The sequence below is a fragment of the Nicotiana tabacum genome, chromosome 8 (genome assembly GCF_000715075.1).
Source record: "Nicotiana tabacum cultivar K326 chromosome 8, ASM71507v2, whole genome shotgun sequence".
Classification (NCBI taxonomy): domain Eukaryota; kingdom Viridiplantae; phylum Streptophyta; class Magnoliopsida; order Solanales; family Solanaceae; genus Nicotiana; species Nicotiana tabacum.
The window spans coordinates 69,151,485-69,169,602 of NC_134087.1; the positions used below are offsets into that span (position 1 = coordinate 69,151,485).

Genomic DNA, 18,118 nt, shown 5'->3' on the forward strand with positions numbered 1-18,118 from the left:
GTAATCTTATAAAAATAATCGAGAGTCCACATTTATGTTAGGTAATCATCTAACATTAAAAATAGTGCTATGATACAACCAAAAATCGGAAAACTCATTCCTTAACTTGAAAGCTTTATAGTATCTTTTGACATCAATGATTTACATTACTCTAAAATTAATTTGTATAAATCTACTCAGATCCTTTAAAAGTATTTTTGAGCGTGTGTCCAATTTTCCAAAAATAATTCATATTTTGATATTTGACAAAAATACACTGACATTTTTAAAAATCCAAGCTACATAAGAATAAATCACTTTAAAATCAGTAAGTATTGTTTCTGAATACATAAGACATTAGTCATACGTCTTTCAATATATAGGTTATAAGCATACCAATAATTGTTCAGATTTATTAAAGTATAAGTATTATTTTCTTAAGCACAAAGCGCGTGCTCTTTCTATAAGCCATAAATCTGAACATCTACGGGGCAGCAGACATGGGATTAAACATCATGATGTTGTTAATTACTATCCAACCAAAAATTATCGGTAAAAACATTAAAAAAAATATGTACTCGGTGGAAAAGATCAAACAAATCTTCTATATATCTGCAGAGAACTGTATGCCAACATAAGAAAGTGCATAATTAGTCAGCAGAGCACTCGATGCCTGATAATGAACATAAATTCATAAAAATTACTATAAATTCTAACAAAAAACTTCGAGCACTAATAAAGGTCTATAATAAGATTCATGCAAATACCACAATTCTGTAACAATATGTACATCAATAAATTTTACCAAATCACAAAAGGTCTGACCGGAAAGACACTGCAAATCGGCCTTCAACAAATCGACAAAAATGAACGAAAATATGAGTCAGAATAAAAGTGGAGGGGAATACGAGTTGTAGAAATAGAAAAGAAAAAGGAAACACTATAACCTTAATGGTGGTACTTACATTTAGATTTTGGTCAAGAAAAGGAAGTGTAGGGCCTAGCTTTCTCAATTATTGGGAGACCAACCTCAAGCTAGTTTTTTCATTGATATCCGTGGCAAGCATTTGAAGCAAGTTAGTACAGATTTATAAAATACACAACTTTATGAGACGAGGAAGTATTATAGATACTCCATATACATAAGAATTTTGATCTTTCTAGATGTCGCGCTATCCCAAACAGTCCCTGCAAAATAAGCTTCAATAATTTGCCATGAAAAGAAGAAATCATTTTTTTCTTGCTATGTCTAGATTTTGCACGAAAAAAAACACTATATTCAACACTAGAGGGCCAAAATATGCCTAATTTAGGTTTTCTAGGAAAGCAAAGAACCTTATCGTCTATAAAAAGAAAAAAGGAAAAAACCTGATGCGTTCTTTTTTGTCTACACTTCAAATGGAAGCTCAATAGTCATTATTCATTAATAGAACAATTCTTCTTACCCACGAAAAAAAGGATTCGTTTGAAGCAGAAATGAGTTGTCTGAACCGGTGCACTTTTAGTGATTTAGAAGTTATAGGGAGCCTTTATCTTCATGAGGAAAAGGATTCCACCATGACTCTTCATTATCCTGATTTACTGCAATTCTTTATTGCATTCATGATTCTTTATTGTCCTTTTTGGTATTAATTTAACAGTTATAGGTTAACATTAAATTCTATGGAAGGTAGTCCATTACAGTTGATTTTCTGCAGATTTTGTTGACATCAAATAAGGGATAAATGCCAAAAAAATAAGAAAAAAGATAAAGGGCTTCCTTGAGCTTTGAGGAGTGTCACGTCATCTTTCTAATTCCTAGCTTTATATAGAGAGAGAGATTTTTCAAAAAGGAATGATGTATTTTATACCTGTCCATTAATATGTTTGTGGATGTTTCCTCCAATTCCCTTTTGCCCACATTTTTCTTTTTCATGCCACATCAGGATCAGATCACCGGCAAAGAGTAAAATCTTAAGCATTAGTTGAGACAGAATATATTCTTCTGCTTGTGAACTTTCAAGAGGGTATCATTTTTGAGATTTCTCCATAAATCCAACTGATATTTCAGCGACATCCCAAATCCAGGTCTTTCCCATCAAAAGGATCATCTTTACATTGCAAAACATGGAATAAAACGTCCAACTCACCCATCACAGACATCTACGTGCACTTTAATGCTTTTCTGTCAGATCAGTATCTAACCTCAGCGCCTTCATAAACATCAAAGCTATACCACCATATTCATAAATGTCTTTTTCATCTTGAAAACGGTCACACGCTCCAGTTATGATCATGTGATGCCTAAGACGGATGACGAGCTAGTAATTAAAGCCGGACTAGCAAGTTTCTAGGTTGACAAGCTTTCGAAGGAGTGCATGTATGATACCTTAACAAATTCTACGATATAAAGAAAGAAAAGTGAAGTGTTATATAAAATAGAACATAAACTTACATGTTATGATCGCTTATGTGCTTGATGTAGCCTAGTAGATAAATTGCTGGGGTCTATTGGACCAATACGTACAATAAACTTGGGATATGACAGTTATGGTATCAAAATCAAACACGTGCAGCATGATGATAGGACAAACCTCAACTTGAGTCCCTAAGAGGGGTGCATTACACGCTCATGATCGCAGATGGTAGGCTGATAAGAGTATGCTGATAAAAGGGGGTCAAGGAAACTTCTAGGTTGGCGAGCTTCTAATAGAGTAGGAATGCATATGACACCTGATAAAACGAATCTCACACCAAAAAAAGAAGAGAAAAGTGAAGTGTTACATACGACAAAGCGCAGGTTCACATAGTATACATGACTTTTGAGCTAGATTCTTGTACGTGACCCAAGAGACAAATCCATAAAACTGTTGAACCAAAATGAAAAATACATATCATGAGCTTGAGTTGCGACAAGAAAGCTACATTTTTGTGCATCAATGAACCGCAATATTGAAGTTTAAAAAATTCTGACTAAATTTGTTACTTCACCAACCTGGGCTTTACCCGTGAATGTTAGATAATTAGTTTGAAAACACAAGGACTTTGGACGATCTTTGACTAATGTTTGTCTAAGACATGTCGAATCATGCTTGTTGATTGGGAAAACAAATATAGAACATACATGGGGCGGCGCTTGAGAAAAATTTAGGTGACTTGGAAGAAGGGCGATCTGCTTCTCCACCACATACTTCTAAATAGTTGTCACAGATGTTACTATCAGTATTTGGAGTAACAATTTAGGAACATAACTTATTCCAAACACGGATAGTAACATCTCTGAAAAAATTAGTAACAAAGTTAGGATTTGAAGTTTATGGATTTGATATTTTAGCCATTTTAGGTTACTGGACTTTAAATTAATTTATACATAATGAATAAATTGTTTGAAATAAATACAGAGATTGAACTCAGCCAAACCCGTAACTCGTACTCTAGCTCCGCCCGGACAACATGGTTTCTGCAATAATAAATACCTTTATTACGTATAAGCTAATTATTCTATAAAGTTATACCAAATTCGATGTGGCATATAACTTTGTATAAGCACGTAAAATGACAAATGGCCATCACAATATTGCATGGTTGATTATATGATCTTATTTGTTCCTGATAGTTTCCACAATATTTTTTCTTTTGAAGAGTCTACAAAACTGCAGCAACGTGGAACCAGATTATAAATCGTAAAAACAAATTTACATTTTAAAAACCTTACATCACATCTGACAAGCAGTCCAATGAATAGATTATTAGAATGCATTCGAAATTCGGCAACACGGTGAGCGAATAGCTCAGGGATTAGAAAGACTGCAGTGATTTTGTCATACAACGTTTTCAGATGAATAATGTGATACCAATCCAACTATGAGTGCTTCTTCAAGCACCATCTTTTAAGTGACATTATTATATTTTTGTTACCAGAAAAAGAATGATGTGAAATGAGTAATGAAAATTATGAGTAATATGTTTTTAGTACTAGAGACACATTTATTGGAAGCTAGAGAAGTTGATTTGAGTTCCTCTAACCAAACATTAAATAAGAACATTCACAAGCCTAGATAATCCTACTGCAACAGCTAACTCTGTCCTGGTAGAAACCTAATCTTCAGATACAATTGCCCTTCCTCAACCTACCCAAGACATCTAAGTCTCAGTATTATGATTGCAGAATCACTACAGTCTACAGAGCATAGATATCATTCAAACAAAACTGCCAAAGATACACAAATACATGTATTTATCTCACATGAGAAGCAAACCTCGATCTATATACTTCTGCTTCGATTTAGAATTGGATCCTTTGGAGAAGGTCTGTTCACGTCCCCATGCATGCTCTCTGCAATATGTAATTTTGAGACTTAGAAATTGTCATGGTTCCAAAAACCAAGTCTACATACACAATGCCAGTGCAGGATTGGAGCATATGATGCAGAAGTTTCAGGGAAAATGAGAACAATAGAGCGATATCTAAGCGAGCAAATGCAAGAATGTCGTTTGTGAACCCTGTTTCATTGATGGAATAGAATCTCTATCAAAAAATAGTCATCATCAGTAATAACTTGCTAAGACAAGGATAATAAGAACTTGTACAAAGGGAGTTTCTTCTCCATCAAACAATTCTCATCAAGAAGAACTTGTACAAATGCGAGCTAACAAGATGGATAAGCATTTAAATTCAATCAGTCACATCCTAATACCACAAGAATAACAGGTGAAACAAATGAGTGTCTTTAGCAAATATCGCACGTCATACCAAACACGGGATATCAATTTTTACAAGGCACTATCGATCAGAGATGACAGCCATAACTACAATTCTGATCACTCCTTGCAATCATTATCGACCATTATGGGAGAACAGAAATAAGTACAAGTATCTGATGAATGCTTGCAGGCTGCAGCCTTCATCAAATCATTATGCTAGGACAGAAGAAAGTAAAGGCTGAGATTAGATGGTAAGAAATAGACTAAAAGCTCAGTCAGTCACTGAGAAATCCACATCATTGCACATAATGTTGAGTCTTAGGATTTTCAAGTTGATGCTAGATGCTAATTGAGTTGAATTCTGGGTGAGTGACTTGCATTATACACAATGTTGATGAAGGTGTTAAAGGGGACAAGGTACATCTAAGGTACATGGAGGAATGGAACACAATGGAAGTAGAGAGTTCACATAGGTGATACCAAACTAACATTTACATTGTGTCCAGATGATTGCCTTGAGTCATTTTAGGTGGTTAGAAATTTGTATCTCAGTGTAGGAATAAGCCTAAGATTTAGATAAATCACTAGTTTTAGATAACACTAATATATTATAAAACACACATTATTAAGTATCATGGTCAGACTAACCTGAACAGCGGGGAATGGATATAAAAGATTCATACAGCCAACCCCAAGTAGTAGTAGTAGTTTCCCCAAAGACAACTTTCTTATAGCCTGTTTGGCCAAGCTTCTTTTTAGCCAAAAGTGCTTTTTTGGGGCCAAAAGCACTTTTGGCCAAAAATTGAGGTGTTTGGCCAAGCTTTTGGAAGGAAAAAAAGTGCTTTCAAGCAGTTTTGGAGAAGCAGAAAAAAGTAGCTTCCTCCAAAAACACTTTTTTGAGAAGCACTTTTGAGAAAAATACACTTAGAAGCAGTTTTTTAAAGCTTGGTCAAACACTAATTGCTGCTCAGAAGTGCTTGTCAAACTAATTAGTCAAACACAAACTGCTTCTCACCAAAAGTACTTTTGAGAAAAGCACTTTTGAAAAAAATCACTGCTTAAAATAAGTTGATTTTTGCAGTTTGGCCAAACGGGCTATCATTATCATCATTAATAGGAATATTACTTTTGGGAGATCATAATTGTGTCAATGACTCCTAGCAATTTCTGGACAGGATTCACAAAGAGTAAAGAGATCAAGGAACCCTATTTAGACCAAACCATCGATTTTCCAAAGAAATTTTCAAGTTTTAAATTAATTGCCCTTCCAGCAACATACTGCTAGTATATCTGTGTACCAATAGAAGCACAACTTTTCCAATATGACTAATTTCATTCACTTCCTCTCAGATGTCTAAGAAGACGGTTATTAGAAGCATATTTAAGGCAGTGTTTCTAAAAGCAAAAAGCGACAAGGTCCATGAGGCTTGAATCGTAAAGCAGAAGTAACGGGTGAGCTTTTTTGAAGAGAAGCACATAATTTATTGATAATTAAAAACTACCAAACATATATGAATTTAGCAGTGGTCGACGCACATCGTGGCAAGCGGGTTCAACTAACCGCTTTATCAAAAAATAATACTCCGTGTATATGTATAAATTACGATTAAAACTGTGTAAATTTTGTATAAATATTTTATTTGAACCCACTTGACAACTACTATTTTACGACTAAGGTGATGTACTTCTAAGTTTGAACGCGCTTGCACAAAATTCCGGGTCCGCCTCTGGTATTTAGTACTATTAAAATCAAATTACAATTGAAAAACTAATTTCAGAATTCAATACACGATGATGCACATCAGTCTAATTCCTCAAAGTCAGTTTCAAAGAACCGACATTTTCTCATTCGGATCAATGTGCCGATGTGTGCATCATTTTTTGAAGCGCACATTTCTTTGAAACGCATGATTTCAACTATGAAGCGATGATTCCTAGCTAGCAGTGCTTCATTGCCTTTAGCAACGAACCAAAGGCTTTTAACAACACTGATTTAACGAATACTGAAGTTCTAGAAGTTAGGACATAAAGTGGGATTATGTATCGCATCTTTCAGCCTTCATAAGCAGGACGAACACACTTTATATCCTAAATAAGATAACTCAAGTAGTAATTAGTAAGAATCTCAAATTGTCTACTAATCTAACAGAAATGCAAACTATGAACTAGGAAAAGGAAAATGAGAGTAGCAAATATATCTGACACCAGCATCACAGCTAAGTCTTGGTCTCCGTAACAAGCAAATTAGTCATTGTAAGTCAGTCATAAACATTCATCACCCCACCCCACCACCACCACCCACCACCCCCACCCCATACCTAAAGGGATAAAGAACAACATTAAGCTATTAGCTAAATTAAAATCCCTTACTTGTGATCAATGAAACAAATAAAAAAAGTTAAAAAGGAAAAACATTACCGAGAAGAAACAGCAAAAGCAGGAAAGCTTACCTCCTAGATAGGTAGTAACTCTCCAGAAAGTCCAGTACTTGATTTGCAAATGCTGAAACCAATCTTCTCAATGAAGCCTCCAAAGCCACTGCCATTTTACCATTCTCCGAATGGTTTAAAGACCAGATTTCGACGACTTAATCGCCACTAAAAAGTCTTGCATTTTTTAGCAGAGAGAAAAGTAAAACCCCCTTTTTCAAAAATATATTAGTAAATCGAAGGCTATTCTTCGATTCTGCTGGGGTCATCCTCTCTTTGACTAATTTTATGGACAAAAATACACACGAATTCCTTCAATTTTTGGAATGGTAATTTTGGTAGGTAATATTATTTTAAACCCCTTGTAATACGACTCAACTGATAATAGATACACATATTTTTAAAATCAAATATTTATAGAAATATGCAACAACAACAATATCAACAAACATTATAATTTCACAAGTGGAATCTGGGAAGGGTACCTGCCCTTATCCCTAGAGGTAGAGAGCTTGTTTGATTAAAGAAGATGAATAACAATAGAATAGTAACCACAACAGAGACCAGAAATATAGTACCAGCAACCTAAAAATCCAAAAAATAGATAAAAAAAATAAAGTAATATCGATAACCAATAGCAATGGCCAAATAAATACTAAACAAATATGAAAGTGTTATTTTTATTTTTCAAAATCAAACAGACTTAAACCCCCAGGATTTATTTTACAATTATCTTATTCCAAAATGCAAGAAAGTTATCACTAGTAAGTGAAACCTTATTAAATAAGTTGTGGCCATTTTCTATAAGAGTTCTGAAAGATACAAATTTTCAAAAAAAAAAAAATACTATACACTTGTTTAATCAAATGAGTGAACAAAATTTTCAACACAAATATTGTTTCTCTTTTTACAATTTCAGAAAATAAAATAAATATGACTTTTTCTAATCCATTTTAATGATCACAATTCCAATGTTGTCAAGGTTTATTCGGTTTGAGTTTAAGTTATTATACACCATACATGTCACCGTACAAAAGAATATTTACATGTCTTCTAAAATTTATTATCTTCATATAAGATAAACTTGATGTCTAAAAGGAAATTATATATCCTATTCCTACACCATGTATTATAATACAAGTCATTCTCATTGAGTCTAATCATGAGATCATGGGGGGCCCACATCCACTTCAAGCGAGAGACATGCACTATCATTTTATTGGTAGCAAAAGCCAAAAGACACCATCTATAGTAGAATTTACTTCTACTCAATTACTAAAAGCTTTTATTATGCTTCTATCACCTTCAAAATCAAGCAAATTCCAGAGGTCCACAACTCCACTATGGTAGAAGAAAAGGGATACACCATTAACATCTTCACCAACAAAATAATCAACTCAATATACTCTCCCTCTATAAGAATCTCCCTGTTGTACTCTTTCAACTTACTAAACTTTCTACTTTACAAAATGGCTTCTTTCCGTAGTTACACTCTCTCTATTTCCTACTTCCTAATTTTCTCAATCCTCTTTACCCCTTTATATGGAGCGTTTGTTGAGGAATTTTCTGACACCCTAACCATAAAACGAAGTGAGAAAACGAGCCATCTCCATTTCTACTTCCATGACATTGTCAGTGGAAAAAATCCTTCATCAATCAAAGTCATTTCACCAGGAGGAGATGGAATCTACGGTTTTGGCAAAACTTTCATTTTTGATGATGCATTAACAGTAGGGCCTAATGCATCATCTAAGGTTATAGGAAGAGCACAGGGGATTTACTCCATCGCTTCCCAGAGTGAGCTTGCCTTGCTTATGGCTTTGACCTTTGAGTTCACTGAAGGCAAGTATAATGGCAGCAGCATAAGTATTCTTGGGAGAAATCCAGTTCCCAAAGATGTTAGAGAGATGCCTATTGTGGGTGGCACTGCACTGTTTAGGTTTGCTAGAGGTTATGCATTGGCCCATACTTCTATGTTTGATATCAAGAGTGGAGATGCTATTGTAGAATACAATGTGTTTGTTCAACACTTTTGAAGTAATTTAAGCGTATAAAGTAGCAGTCCCAGGCGCAATTAGTATTTTTTTTTTTTTTTTAATTATTCCATCCATGGCAAGCTATTAATGTCTTTTTAACTTTTCTGGATGTTCTAAATTATTGTCTTCTTTTAATCGAAAAATTCTATTCGTAAATTTACAAGATTATGTGTCATTTGTTGAGTTAATCTTCTCCCTATCTCTTTCAATGAATCTTCTCCCTATCTCTTTCAATGAATCTTCTCCTTTCCCTAATAATTATAAACCAATTTTTTAAAAGAACATTCTATATGTTCCTTCTCTTTATCCGGTTTGTGTTGCGCAGCTAGTGGTCCAACCCTTGGGCTATCCAATTCTTTCGAAGAAAATTGAATGTTGCGGAAAAATGGTCCAACAGAAAAGTTCAAGCTGCCTACTTTTGGTACCCACACAAACAGCCATTCCCCTGAAAAAAACCAAAGAGCTTGTCGAAAGAAGAGAAGGTTAAGACAGAAACAGTGGATATTCAGAATGGATACAGTTTATTTACATTTACAACATTTAGTTCTTTTACTTCTATACATACTAGATGGTTGGTGCCCGCGCCCAACATCGCAGTTTATGTTATTTGCGGTACAAAATTACTAAAAGGTTAGTTGCACAACTACAAGGTTACTGAAAGCTGAGAAGATAATTCCATACTTGTTTTATCACAACATATTAATGGTTCATTCATGTCTTATACATCAATTGAGCAACAAAATTATTCAACATATCCAAAGATTCTATGCTGTACAAGACATAAAATTTGTATTTGCAACTCAGTACAGTCTTCAGCTGCTTCCGTTAAGAGTACTCCATTTACATGTTGACAAAATGTGATGCATTCTTCATGATGTGATTGGTCTTCTTCTTTCTCTGAGAAGAATATTGGTAGCTCAAGAATGAAAAAGAAACTATCAAATGTCAATAGCCATAAAGCATAAGGTACCAATTTATACTACAAGCAAATAATGAGAAAAAGGAGAGGAGAAGAAAACGAAGAATATCAATGCTTCCAATTCTTTTAAAGGATAGGTCTCATTCTAGAAATGGTGCCAGTAGAAAAATATTATCATAGGTTAACCACAGAAATTGTGTCTCTAGGTTCATCTAATAATGTTTACGGTGGAACCAACCAAAAGGCTTCCCTTGATATGTCCCATTTGACACAGGTAAAGTCCCTCATGGTTGAGAGTGAATCTTTTTTCCCCAAAGAACCAAGTCCACTAATGGGTCACGGATAGATATCTTGTTCAGAGAGTTTTCTCTACTACCCCAGAAGGTGCTGATGGCTGAAGCTACATCTATATAAATGCATTTTACGAATGGAATAAACAATACCTATCTAAACCTAGACTTAACACCTACTTCTATATACCTACTTCTAAACTAAAGAACTGTAGAAGAAACTCATACACTTACCTGTCAAAGAAGCACTGCTCACACCTGCAAGACATACACATTATCTTATGAGCACAATATCATCCGATAGGCACACATGTCCAAATATTCCTCTTCTTTATAATGGTATAAAGTACAGAAGTCCAAATATTGATGCAAAAGTATCTCCAATGGTTAGTGGTATGATGAAAAACTACAGATTAAAGATAGTGAATCACTATAGAACTACTCTACACTTGTTGGTGCTTCTCTAGTAGCCTCCTATATATAGGCAACTTTTCATTTTAAACACAAAGGAAACAATCATGAACATCATAATAGCTGCTCATGAATTCACCGAATTCTACTATATTGAGTACTACTACTTCACCAAATTCCAATACTTGCAACAATTGACAAATTTTGGAAGATTTTTAAGTAGATTCTTCATAACTTAGAGCAATTATATCTAAAGAGTAGGCTTAATAACCAAAAACTAAACATAAATCATTTGGGTTCAAGGAGCTAATTGATACAGAGGATGACACTAAGCCTCATCTATCACTCTTTAATTGTAATGTTCTATCTAAATAGAATTCAAATATGACAGACTTAAGAGAAAGTCTCGGACAACAGAAAGGAGGTTAAACCATGTGCTGAGTTATAAAATGTGCTAGAGTCTAATGGCACAAAAAATTAAAAAATATATGGTTTTACCTTTAAAATGTGTCTTGTCCTTGGATTTTCAAGAAAAGCTCTATCAACCTGGAAAAAAAAAACAGGAAGAAGTAATGACCCATATCTGACTCAAGACCCTTCGATCCACTACAAAATGACCATAGGTTTTTCTCTATTACTCCTTTATAACACAAGTGAAAGACTAAAATTTTATTCCTTCAAGCAGCAAGTGCAAAGAAGAGAGAGCAGACCTCAAGGAAAAGGAACAAATCTAGAACAATAGCATAATCCTGGCTCCAGAAACAAGCATTCTAAATGTTTTTACATAACCAGGTTGGTACCAGAAGCAGCGCTTTTTATGAAAAGACTTGTATGTATCACTCATCATAGATAAAGCTTTAAACTTAAAGCATGAAGAACCCAATGCCTACTGAAATTTAACAATGTCAAAAGTTCTTATGAATCTAATAGCCCATTTGGCCAAGCTTCTAAAATCAACTTATTTTGAGAAGTGCTTTTCTCAAAAGCACTTTTTTTAAAAGTGTTTTTGGTGAGAAGTAGTTTGTGTTTGGCTAATTAATTAGAAAAACACTTTTGAGCAGTAATTAGTGTTTGGCCAAGCTTTTGAAAACTGCTTCTAAGTGTATTTTTCTCAAAAGTGCTTCTCAGAAAAGTGAGTTTGGAGAGAGAAGCTACTTTTTCTGCTTCTCCTCAAAAGCACTTTTTTTCCTTCCAAAAGCTTGGCCAAATACCTCAATTTTTTGCCAAAAGTGCTTTTGGCCAAAAAAAAACACTTTTGGCCCAAAAAAAAGCTTGGCCAAACAGGCTATAAATCCTAGATATGAAACTGAAATTGACACAACACAGAACTTCAAGAAACAGAAAAGATAAATTAATTATATATCACATCTTACTTTGATCAAGCATTCAAATTTAGCAAACTTTGACAAAATATTAACTCCAGGATCTAAAATAAAATACCTTTTCCAAAGAATAAAATAATTAAAATAAATTAAGAAACACACATCAGCAAAAATAATATAGCATATTGAGACTTACTGAATAGCCAATATAGTTAGTAGTCAAGACGCTGAAACTATTGGTGGCCAATTCATCGGGAATGTCAAGCTACAACATATGTGATAAATCACAACATGCATATCCAAGATGGAGCGATAAAATAATGAAATTAAAGAGCTTCTCTAAATCACAACATGCTTGTCCAAGATGGAGCGACTAAATAATGATATTAAAGAGTTTCTCCAGAGACACTGTAATCAAGTATGCAAATAATCCATATCGTAAATGTAAAACAAATAAGAACTAAACAATGAGATATGAATAAAAATTGAGTAGAAGAAAAGGAGATAAGAAAAAAGAATTGGCTAAAAACTACTCAAAAGTTCAAGATATCCAAAACTTTATTGTAAAATAGGAAATAAATACATGCATTGCTGAGAAAACGGAGGAAAACGCAAAGACACCATTACCACACAAAATATAAGCTAGAAGTATCTTGCATTGGACCTAAACATATAACATTACAGATCAGAAGTTGCGAAATTACCTTGTGTAGTCGTACTGTCTTCTCTTTTCCCCTACGAGCAGATTTCACTATCAAGAACCTGTAATATCACAATTGCATAACCATTATATTTCGGCTGAATAGAGGAGAGATATACAGTAATTCGCCTGTGAAAATATTTTTGTAAAGGCAGTTATCAAGTACATTTTGATGAAGCACCTAAAACAGAAAATTTATTTTGCAGTAATAACATTTTATTACCTTAAGACCAGTAGCCTCATGCATGTATAATTAATATTTAATAATCCTTAAATCTCTAAATTATTTAGTTAGCGGTGAAGAGTCAATTTCAAGCACCAGTATTTTTAACTAATAGATGTGGAAAGTAAATTAGTGGAATGAAATCTGAGGGCAACTCAAGTCACCCAAACACAACAAAAATTAGAATCAATATTCTCCAAAAAAATATCAATATTTGAAGTCTAATGCATCAGAGAAGCATTTTTTTGCTGAAGATGGGTTTTTGTAAAGAAACATATTTCTCCATTCTTAGAATTTGAACCAAGGAGGTAAGATTCTACTTGACTACCTTCGACTCTGGTTTAATTATATAAAAGATCATCAAACTTATAGTTTAATAGCAGGAAAATTATCAAACTAACTTTTTGATAAGGTATCAAACTAACTTTTCTGATATATGATTAATACTCCTATTTACATTAATTATTTGTCACTGCCAAGATAGTATAATATACCAAAACAAAAAAAGAAAGTATTAAGATGAAGGTGATCTTTACCCAAAATAATATTGTCCAAAAAAGAGTACTACTTAAATACTAATCCTACTTAATAAGAGATCGCAAAAAAAATGCTCAGATCGATTTTGACCCATATTTTCCTCTGGATCAACCCACAAAAATTCATCTAAAAAAATGAAAATAGCGGAAAACTATTCACTGTAGCAGAAATCTCAATCAGAAACAGTAAGGATAATACAATTTTCAGCAAAAAAAGAAATCTAGTTGAAGAATAATCAGACGATCTAAGTAAAATTAGTCGATAGTGAGGGGAAAAACCATGGACAAAAAAATTCGATAAAATTATTGACATGCATGTAGACAATCACCAAAAATATCCAAAAGTTCAAGATGTCCTAAATTTTATTCCGAAACAGGAGACAGAAATATAAAATTTGCAACTGCTAATCACTACTATAAATTAACTTTCACTATTCATCTCAAGACATAGGTAACAACTCAATCAAAATCAGAGAAGACCAAACCCTAAAATTAGACACTGAAAAACAAAACGTAGAAAGTAGAAAGAAATCAAAAAAAAAAAAAAAAAAAAAGAGGAAGACCAACAGGAACCCAACAGAAATAGAAACAAAGACCTGGGGATTTTTTTTTTTAGAGGAATCGGCCTATTGTTCCTGAAAAATTAAAGCATAAAAGAAAGAAAGAGGAGGAAAAAGAACCCAGCCAAAATTTAAGCAAAGAAACAAAAGTATATAAGAAGACATTAGGAGAAAATTTGAGGGGAGAGCCGTACCTTTTTCAGAGAAGAAGATGAAGTGCTTAGAACCTTGGACAATATTAAAAACGGTGTTCATCTTAGAAGACCCAAAAGCAAAAACGATAAAATTAAAGAGAAATCAAGCTACTAAAACAAAAAACAGAGCCAAAAAAAATAAGAAAAAGAAGGAAGAAGAAAAACTCACCAGTAAGAAAGACATTGAGGCGGATGGAAGGAGAGATGGCAACTGAATATTTTGCTTTCATGGACAGAAAAAGGCAAAAGGGGGAAAACCCCCGGTCCGGAACTAAGTTTGATTCTTTTGGACTCAAAATACATAAATAGGTGATAAAAAAAGGTGACAATTTTATATATAGTGCTACAATATTTGGCGCTATACATTAACGTTAATTGTGTCGTATGTATCGCGCCAAGTATTGTGGCACTATACTGAAAAAGCTTACACGCCCAGGTATAACGCCAAAATACCTGGCGTTATACATAAATTTTTATATATAGCGCCTGGTATTTTGGCGTTATGCTCCTTTTTCCTGGCCCCACCAATAATTCCTGACCTCAATGATTCAAATGCGTATAGTGTCAACTTTTTGGGCGCTATATATATAAAAAAAAAATTCCGGCTAGTCATTCCCTATATAAAGAGCTTAGGATTGTATAGAAATTCATTCAAAAAAAATTTTAACTCTTGTTGAAATGTTTATTGTTGTTAAATTCTCCAATATTTTTTTATTATGTCTGAAGAGCGTAGAATAAGAGTTTCATTATATAGGGGGGTAAGGTTGTGATGGAGAATAACTCTGTGGGCTACAGTTTACCTGCTCAGTGTCATGTTAAATTGCCACTTATAATGGAGTATGATAAATTAATATCGTCGTTATGCAAAAAAATGAGTGTGAGGAAACGTTCAGTGATACTTAAAGTAACCGGAAGATATTTGTATTCCGTCACTCCGTAGGGGGTTGCTTTTTACTCGGAGTTTAACATCGACGATGATGAAACTTTGAGTGATTTTCTGAGGACTCCGGACGAATGCCGGAAATCTCTTGTAATCACAATGTTGGAGATGTACGTGAAGGTCGAAGACGTTCCAAAAAACGAGGTTGTGCGTAGTAGAGATAATCCCCAGTCATCGGGTGGTTATTTTGGAGCAGTTTTTGCCGGACAGGTTCCGGACGAAAGAGTTTTCCTTGATTTAAACTTATCACCGCCGGCGAATGAGCAGCAAGAAAATAATTTATACCCTACTTTCCATAATTCACAAGACGAGTGGTAAACTTCAATTTTCATTTGTGTTAATTATGTATATTTTTGGCGTATTGAATTTGTATTAACGCTCATATATTTAATAGGTGGTACCGGCCGAATATGAATTTTACAAGTGGCTCATCCGGTAGTCATCACCTAATTGAAAACGTCCATCATGGAATTTCATCACATTACGACTTGTAAGTGAAGTGATATAGTCATATGGAAAGCATTTAATAATTCAGTAGCTTATATTTTGTTGGTTGTGCAGTGAAAACGAGCAAGTTGAACCACCCGTACTCACTCAATTGACCGAAAACGACGTATTACATCGGGATCTGGCAGATGCGCAGAGTGAGAAACAGAACAGTGATTACGATAACAATGTCGATGAATCCGGAGACGAGACACCCTTTCCTTGTGAGGATGGTGATGAGCAAGATGATGAGGAAGAATCTGATTTGAAGAGAGACCCCCCTAGACGAAGAGTGTACGAGTCCGAAGTGCCCTTTCATTTAAGGGAGATTCCTTACATTGATAACTTGTCAACCGTGCCGGATATGGAAGCTCTCACAAGGGATTTTGATGAAATCCGGACAGCAATGTGGGATGAGTCTAGACCAACGGTGCTTGCAAAGGGGTTGCTTTTTCCTGATAAAGCGCGCTTAAGCAGGGCTTGTAAAATGCACAACGTAAAAGAGTGTTGTGAGATGTAGGTACGGGAGTCAAGTCCGATGGTATACAAGGCTGTTTGCCGCAGGTGGTTTTGGCCATGTAATTGGATGTTGCGTGCGACCAAGAAGAAGACATGTATGTGGAAAGTGGGTAAATACATTCCCACCCACACATGCGAAATGGACACATTCAACGGGAACCACTTCAACTTGGATATTGACTTGATTTTTCTTGTACTTATTCTGCACCTCGAAGCGTCCATAAGGTATACAATCAAAGAGTGCATTACATCAGTCCACCAGGAATATGGCCATACCATTACGAAAAGAAAGGCATTTCTCGGGCGCAAACGAGCGTTTGAAATTGTCTACGGTAATTGGGATAAGTCATTTATATCTCTGCCAAAGTACATGGCCGCACTGCAACACTTTAACCCCGGGACAGTTGTTGAATGGAAGCTTGAGCAGAGTTCGGGAACACCAGAATACATATTCAATTACGTGTTCTGGGTGTTTAAGCCAGCAATTGATGGTTTTTAGCATTGTCGGCCCGTAATATCCATAGACGGAACTCATGTCTATGGAAAGTACGATATCAAGCTATTGATAGCCGTGGCAGTGGATGCTAATGGACAGATATTTCCTCTAGCTTTTGTTGTTTGTGCCAATAAAATCACAGAGACGTGGACGTTATTTTTGAACCACCTGAAAGAGCACGTTGTCAAACAGCGTTCAGATATTTGTCTAATATCTGATCGGCACGGTGGTATATTAAGTTCTGTTGAGAACTTGCCTGCATCGCAAGAACCTTATACATATCACAGTTACTGTGTGAGGCACTTGAAGGCCAATTTCCAGAAGGCACATCCCAACAAAGATCTACATGATTTGATGTGGATGGCAGCAACAGACCACCAATAGCATAAATTCCAGAGGCATATGGATTCTATCAGGCAATAAGACGAGGCAACCTATCGTTGGTTAATACGACATGACCCTGAAAAATGGACGTTGCATGCGGATGGTGGCAGGCGATGGGGAATTCTTACTACAAACGTGTCAGAGTCCTTCAACGGGTTATTAAAGTCGGCAAGAGGATTGCCCGTCACAGCCATGGTGCGGATGTCGTTCAAGTAGATGGCAGAGAGGTTTGTTGAACGGTCTGCAGCTGCAATGAAATTGACGGAGAGGGGTGTTGAATTTATGTCAGTGCCTATGAAGAGATTTGAGAAATACAGACGGCGAACACATTGGCATTTATTTTTGCAGTATGATAACGAAAGAGGTGTTTTTGAAGTTCGCACCGCTATCCATAACAATCGGGGTAATAATGTACATACTGTAAATGAATCTGCAAGGTTATGCTTCTGTGGGAAATGGTCCATCTACCACACGCCTTGCTCACATGCCATCAAGTGTTTTCAACGTGTTGGTTATGCGGAGACCAACTATGTTGATTGTAAGCACATGATTTTTGCCCTATATGAGAATTACTCCCAAAAAATTCAAAAATAAAATAATTTTTCTTGGTGTGCAATTTTTGTGATATTTTGTGATATTTTGTGTAACTATTTGTATGTTTGTCTATGCATGTTTATTTGTTAAATTAATAAAAATACAAAATATGTCGCATTTTGCATGTAGGATTTAATTCTACAATTGTTAGTAATTAAATTTGTTTACAAAAATTAAAAATTACAAAAATAGGCATCTTTTGCATTTTTAGCATTTAATGTCCAAATGAACAATTTTATGCTTAATTATTACTTAATTGTGCGTTAATTGTTATTGGAAGTTAATTTGCGCTTTTATAACTTAATTTAGTTCTTAATAATAATTTAAGTACTTTTATAATTTAGTTTTAGAAAAATAAAAGAAGAAAAGAGAACAACAATACAAAGAAAAATCGGATTGGGCCACTTCTTCAATTTC

At 34.7% G+C, this 18,118-nt stretch overlaps 1 protein-coding gene and 2 long non-coding RNA genes across 10 annotated transcripts; 1 reads left to right on the forward strand and 2 right to left on the reverse strand.

Moving 5' to 3' along the window:
• Nucleotides 1-685: 685 nt before the first annotated feature.
• Nucleotides 686-7,458, reverse strand: LOC142162728 (uncharacterized). Of its 8 annotated transcripts, none has more exons than XR_012694053.1 (5): nucleotides 7,113-7,457; nucleotides 4,218-4,294; nucleotides 1,830-3,418; nucleotides 945-1,014; nucleotides 686-826 (listed from the first exon to the last, which is right to left on the reverse strand). It is a non-coding gene; the product is annotated as an uncharacterized LOC142162728 (long non-coding RNA). The 8 variants fall into 8 exon arrangements; XR_012694048.1 differs by having other exon boundaries at nucleotides 945-1,167; XR_012694054.1 differs by having other exon boundaries at nucleotides 708-1,167; nucleotides 1,830-2,358; nucleotides 2,553-3,418; nucleotides 4,205-4,294; nucleotides 7,113-7,454.
• A 926-nt stretch (nucleotides 7,459-8,384) lies between these two features.
• On the forward strand, nucleotides 8,385-9,288 carry LOC107811703 (dirigent protein 21-like). The gene has a single exon (XM_016636692.2). It carries the CDS (start codon nucleotides 8,435-8,437, stop codon nucleotides 9,125-9,127), a length of 693 nt encoding a protein of 230 aa, XP_016492178.1. The 5' UTR covers nucleotides 8,385-8,434; the 3' UTR covers nucleotides 9,128-9,288.
• Nucleotides 9,289-9,629: 341 nt separating this feature from the next.
• On the reverse strand, nucleotides 9,630-14,572 carry LOC107811704 (uncharacterized). Its single transcript, XR_001653967.2, has 5 exons — nucleotides 14,452-14,572; nucleotides 14,283-14,343; nucleotides 12,774-12,831; nucleotides 11,246-11,293; nucleotides 9,630-10,594 (listed from the first exon to the last, which is right to left on the reverse strand). It is a non-coding gene; the product is annotated as an uncharacterized LOC107811704 (long non-coding RNA).
• Nucleotides 14,573-18,118: the final 3,546 nt, after the last annotated feature.

Bases quoted from the DNA above. Each gene is read 5' to 3' on its own strand.
- LOC107811703 (XM_016636692.2), top strand. From the start codon at position 8,435: ATGGTAGAAGAAAAGGGATACACCATTAACATCTTCACCAACAAAATA.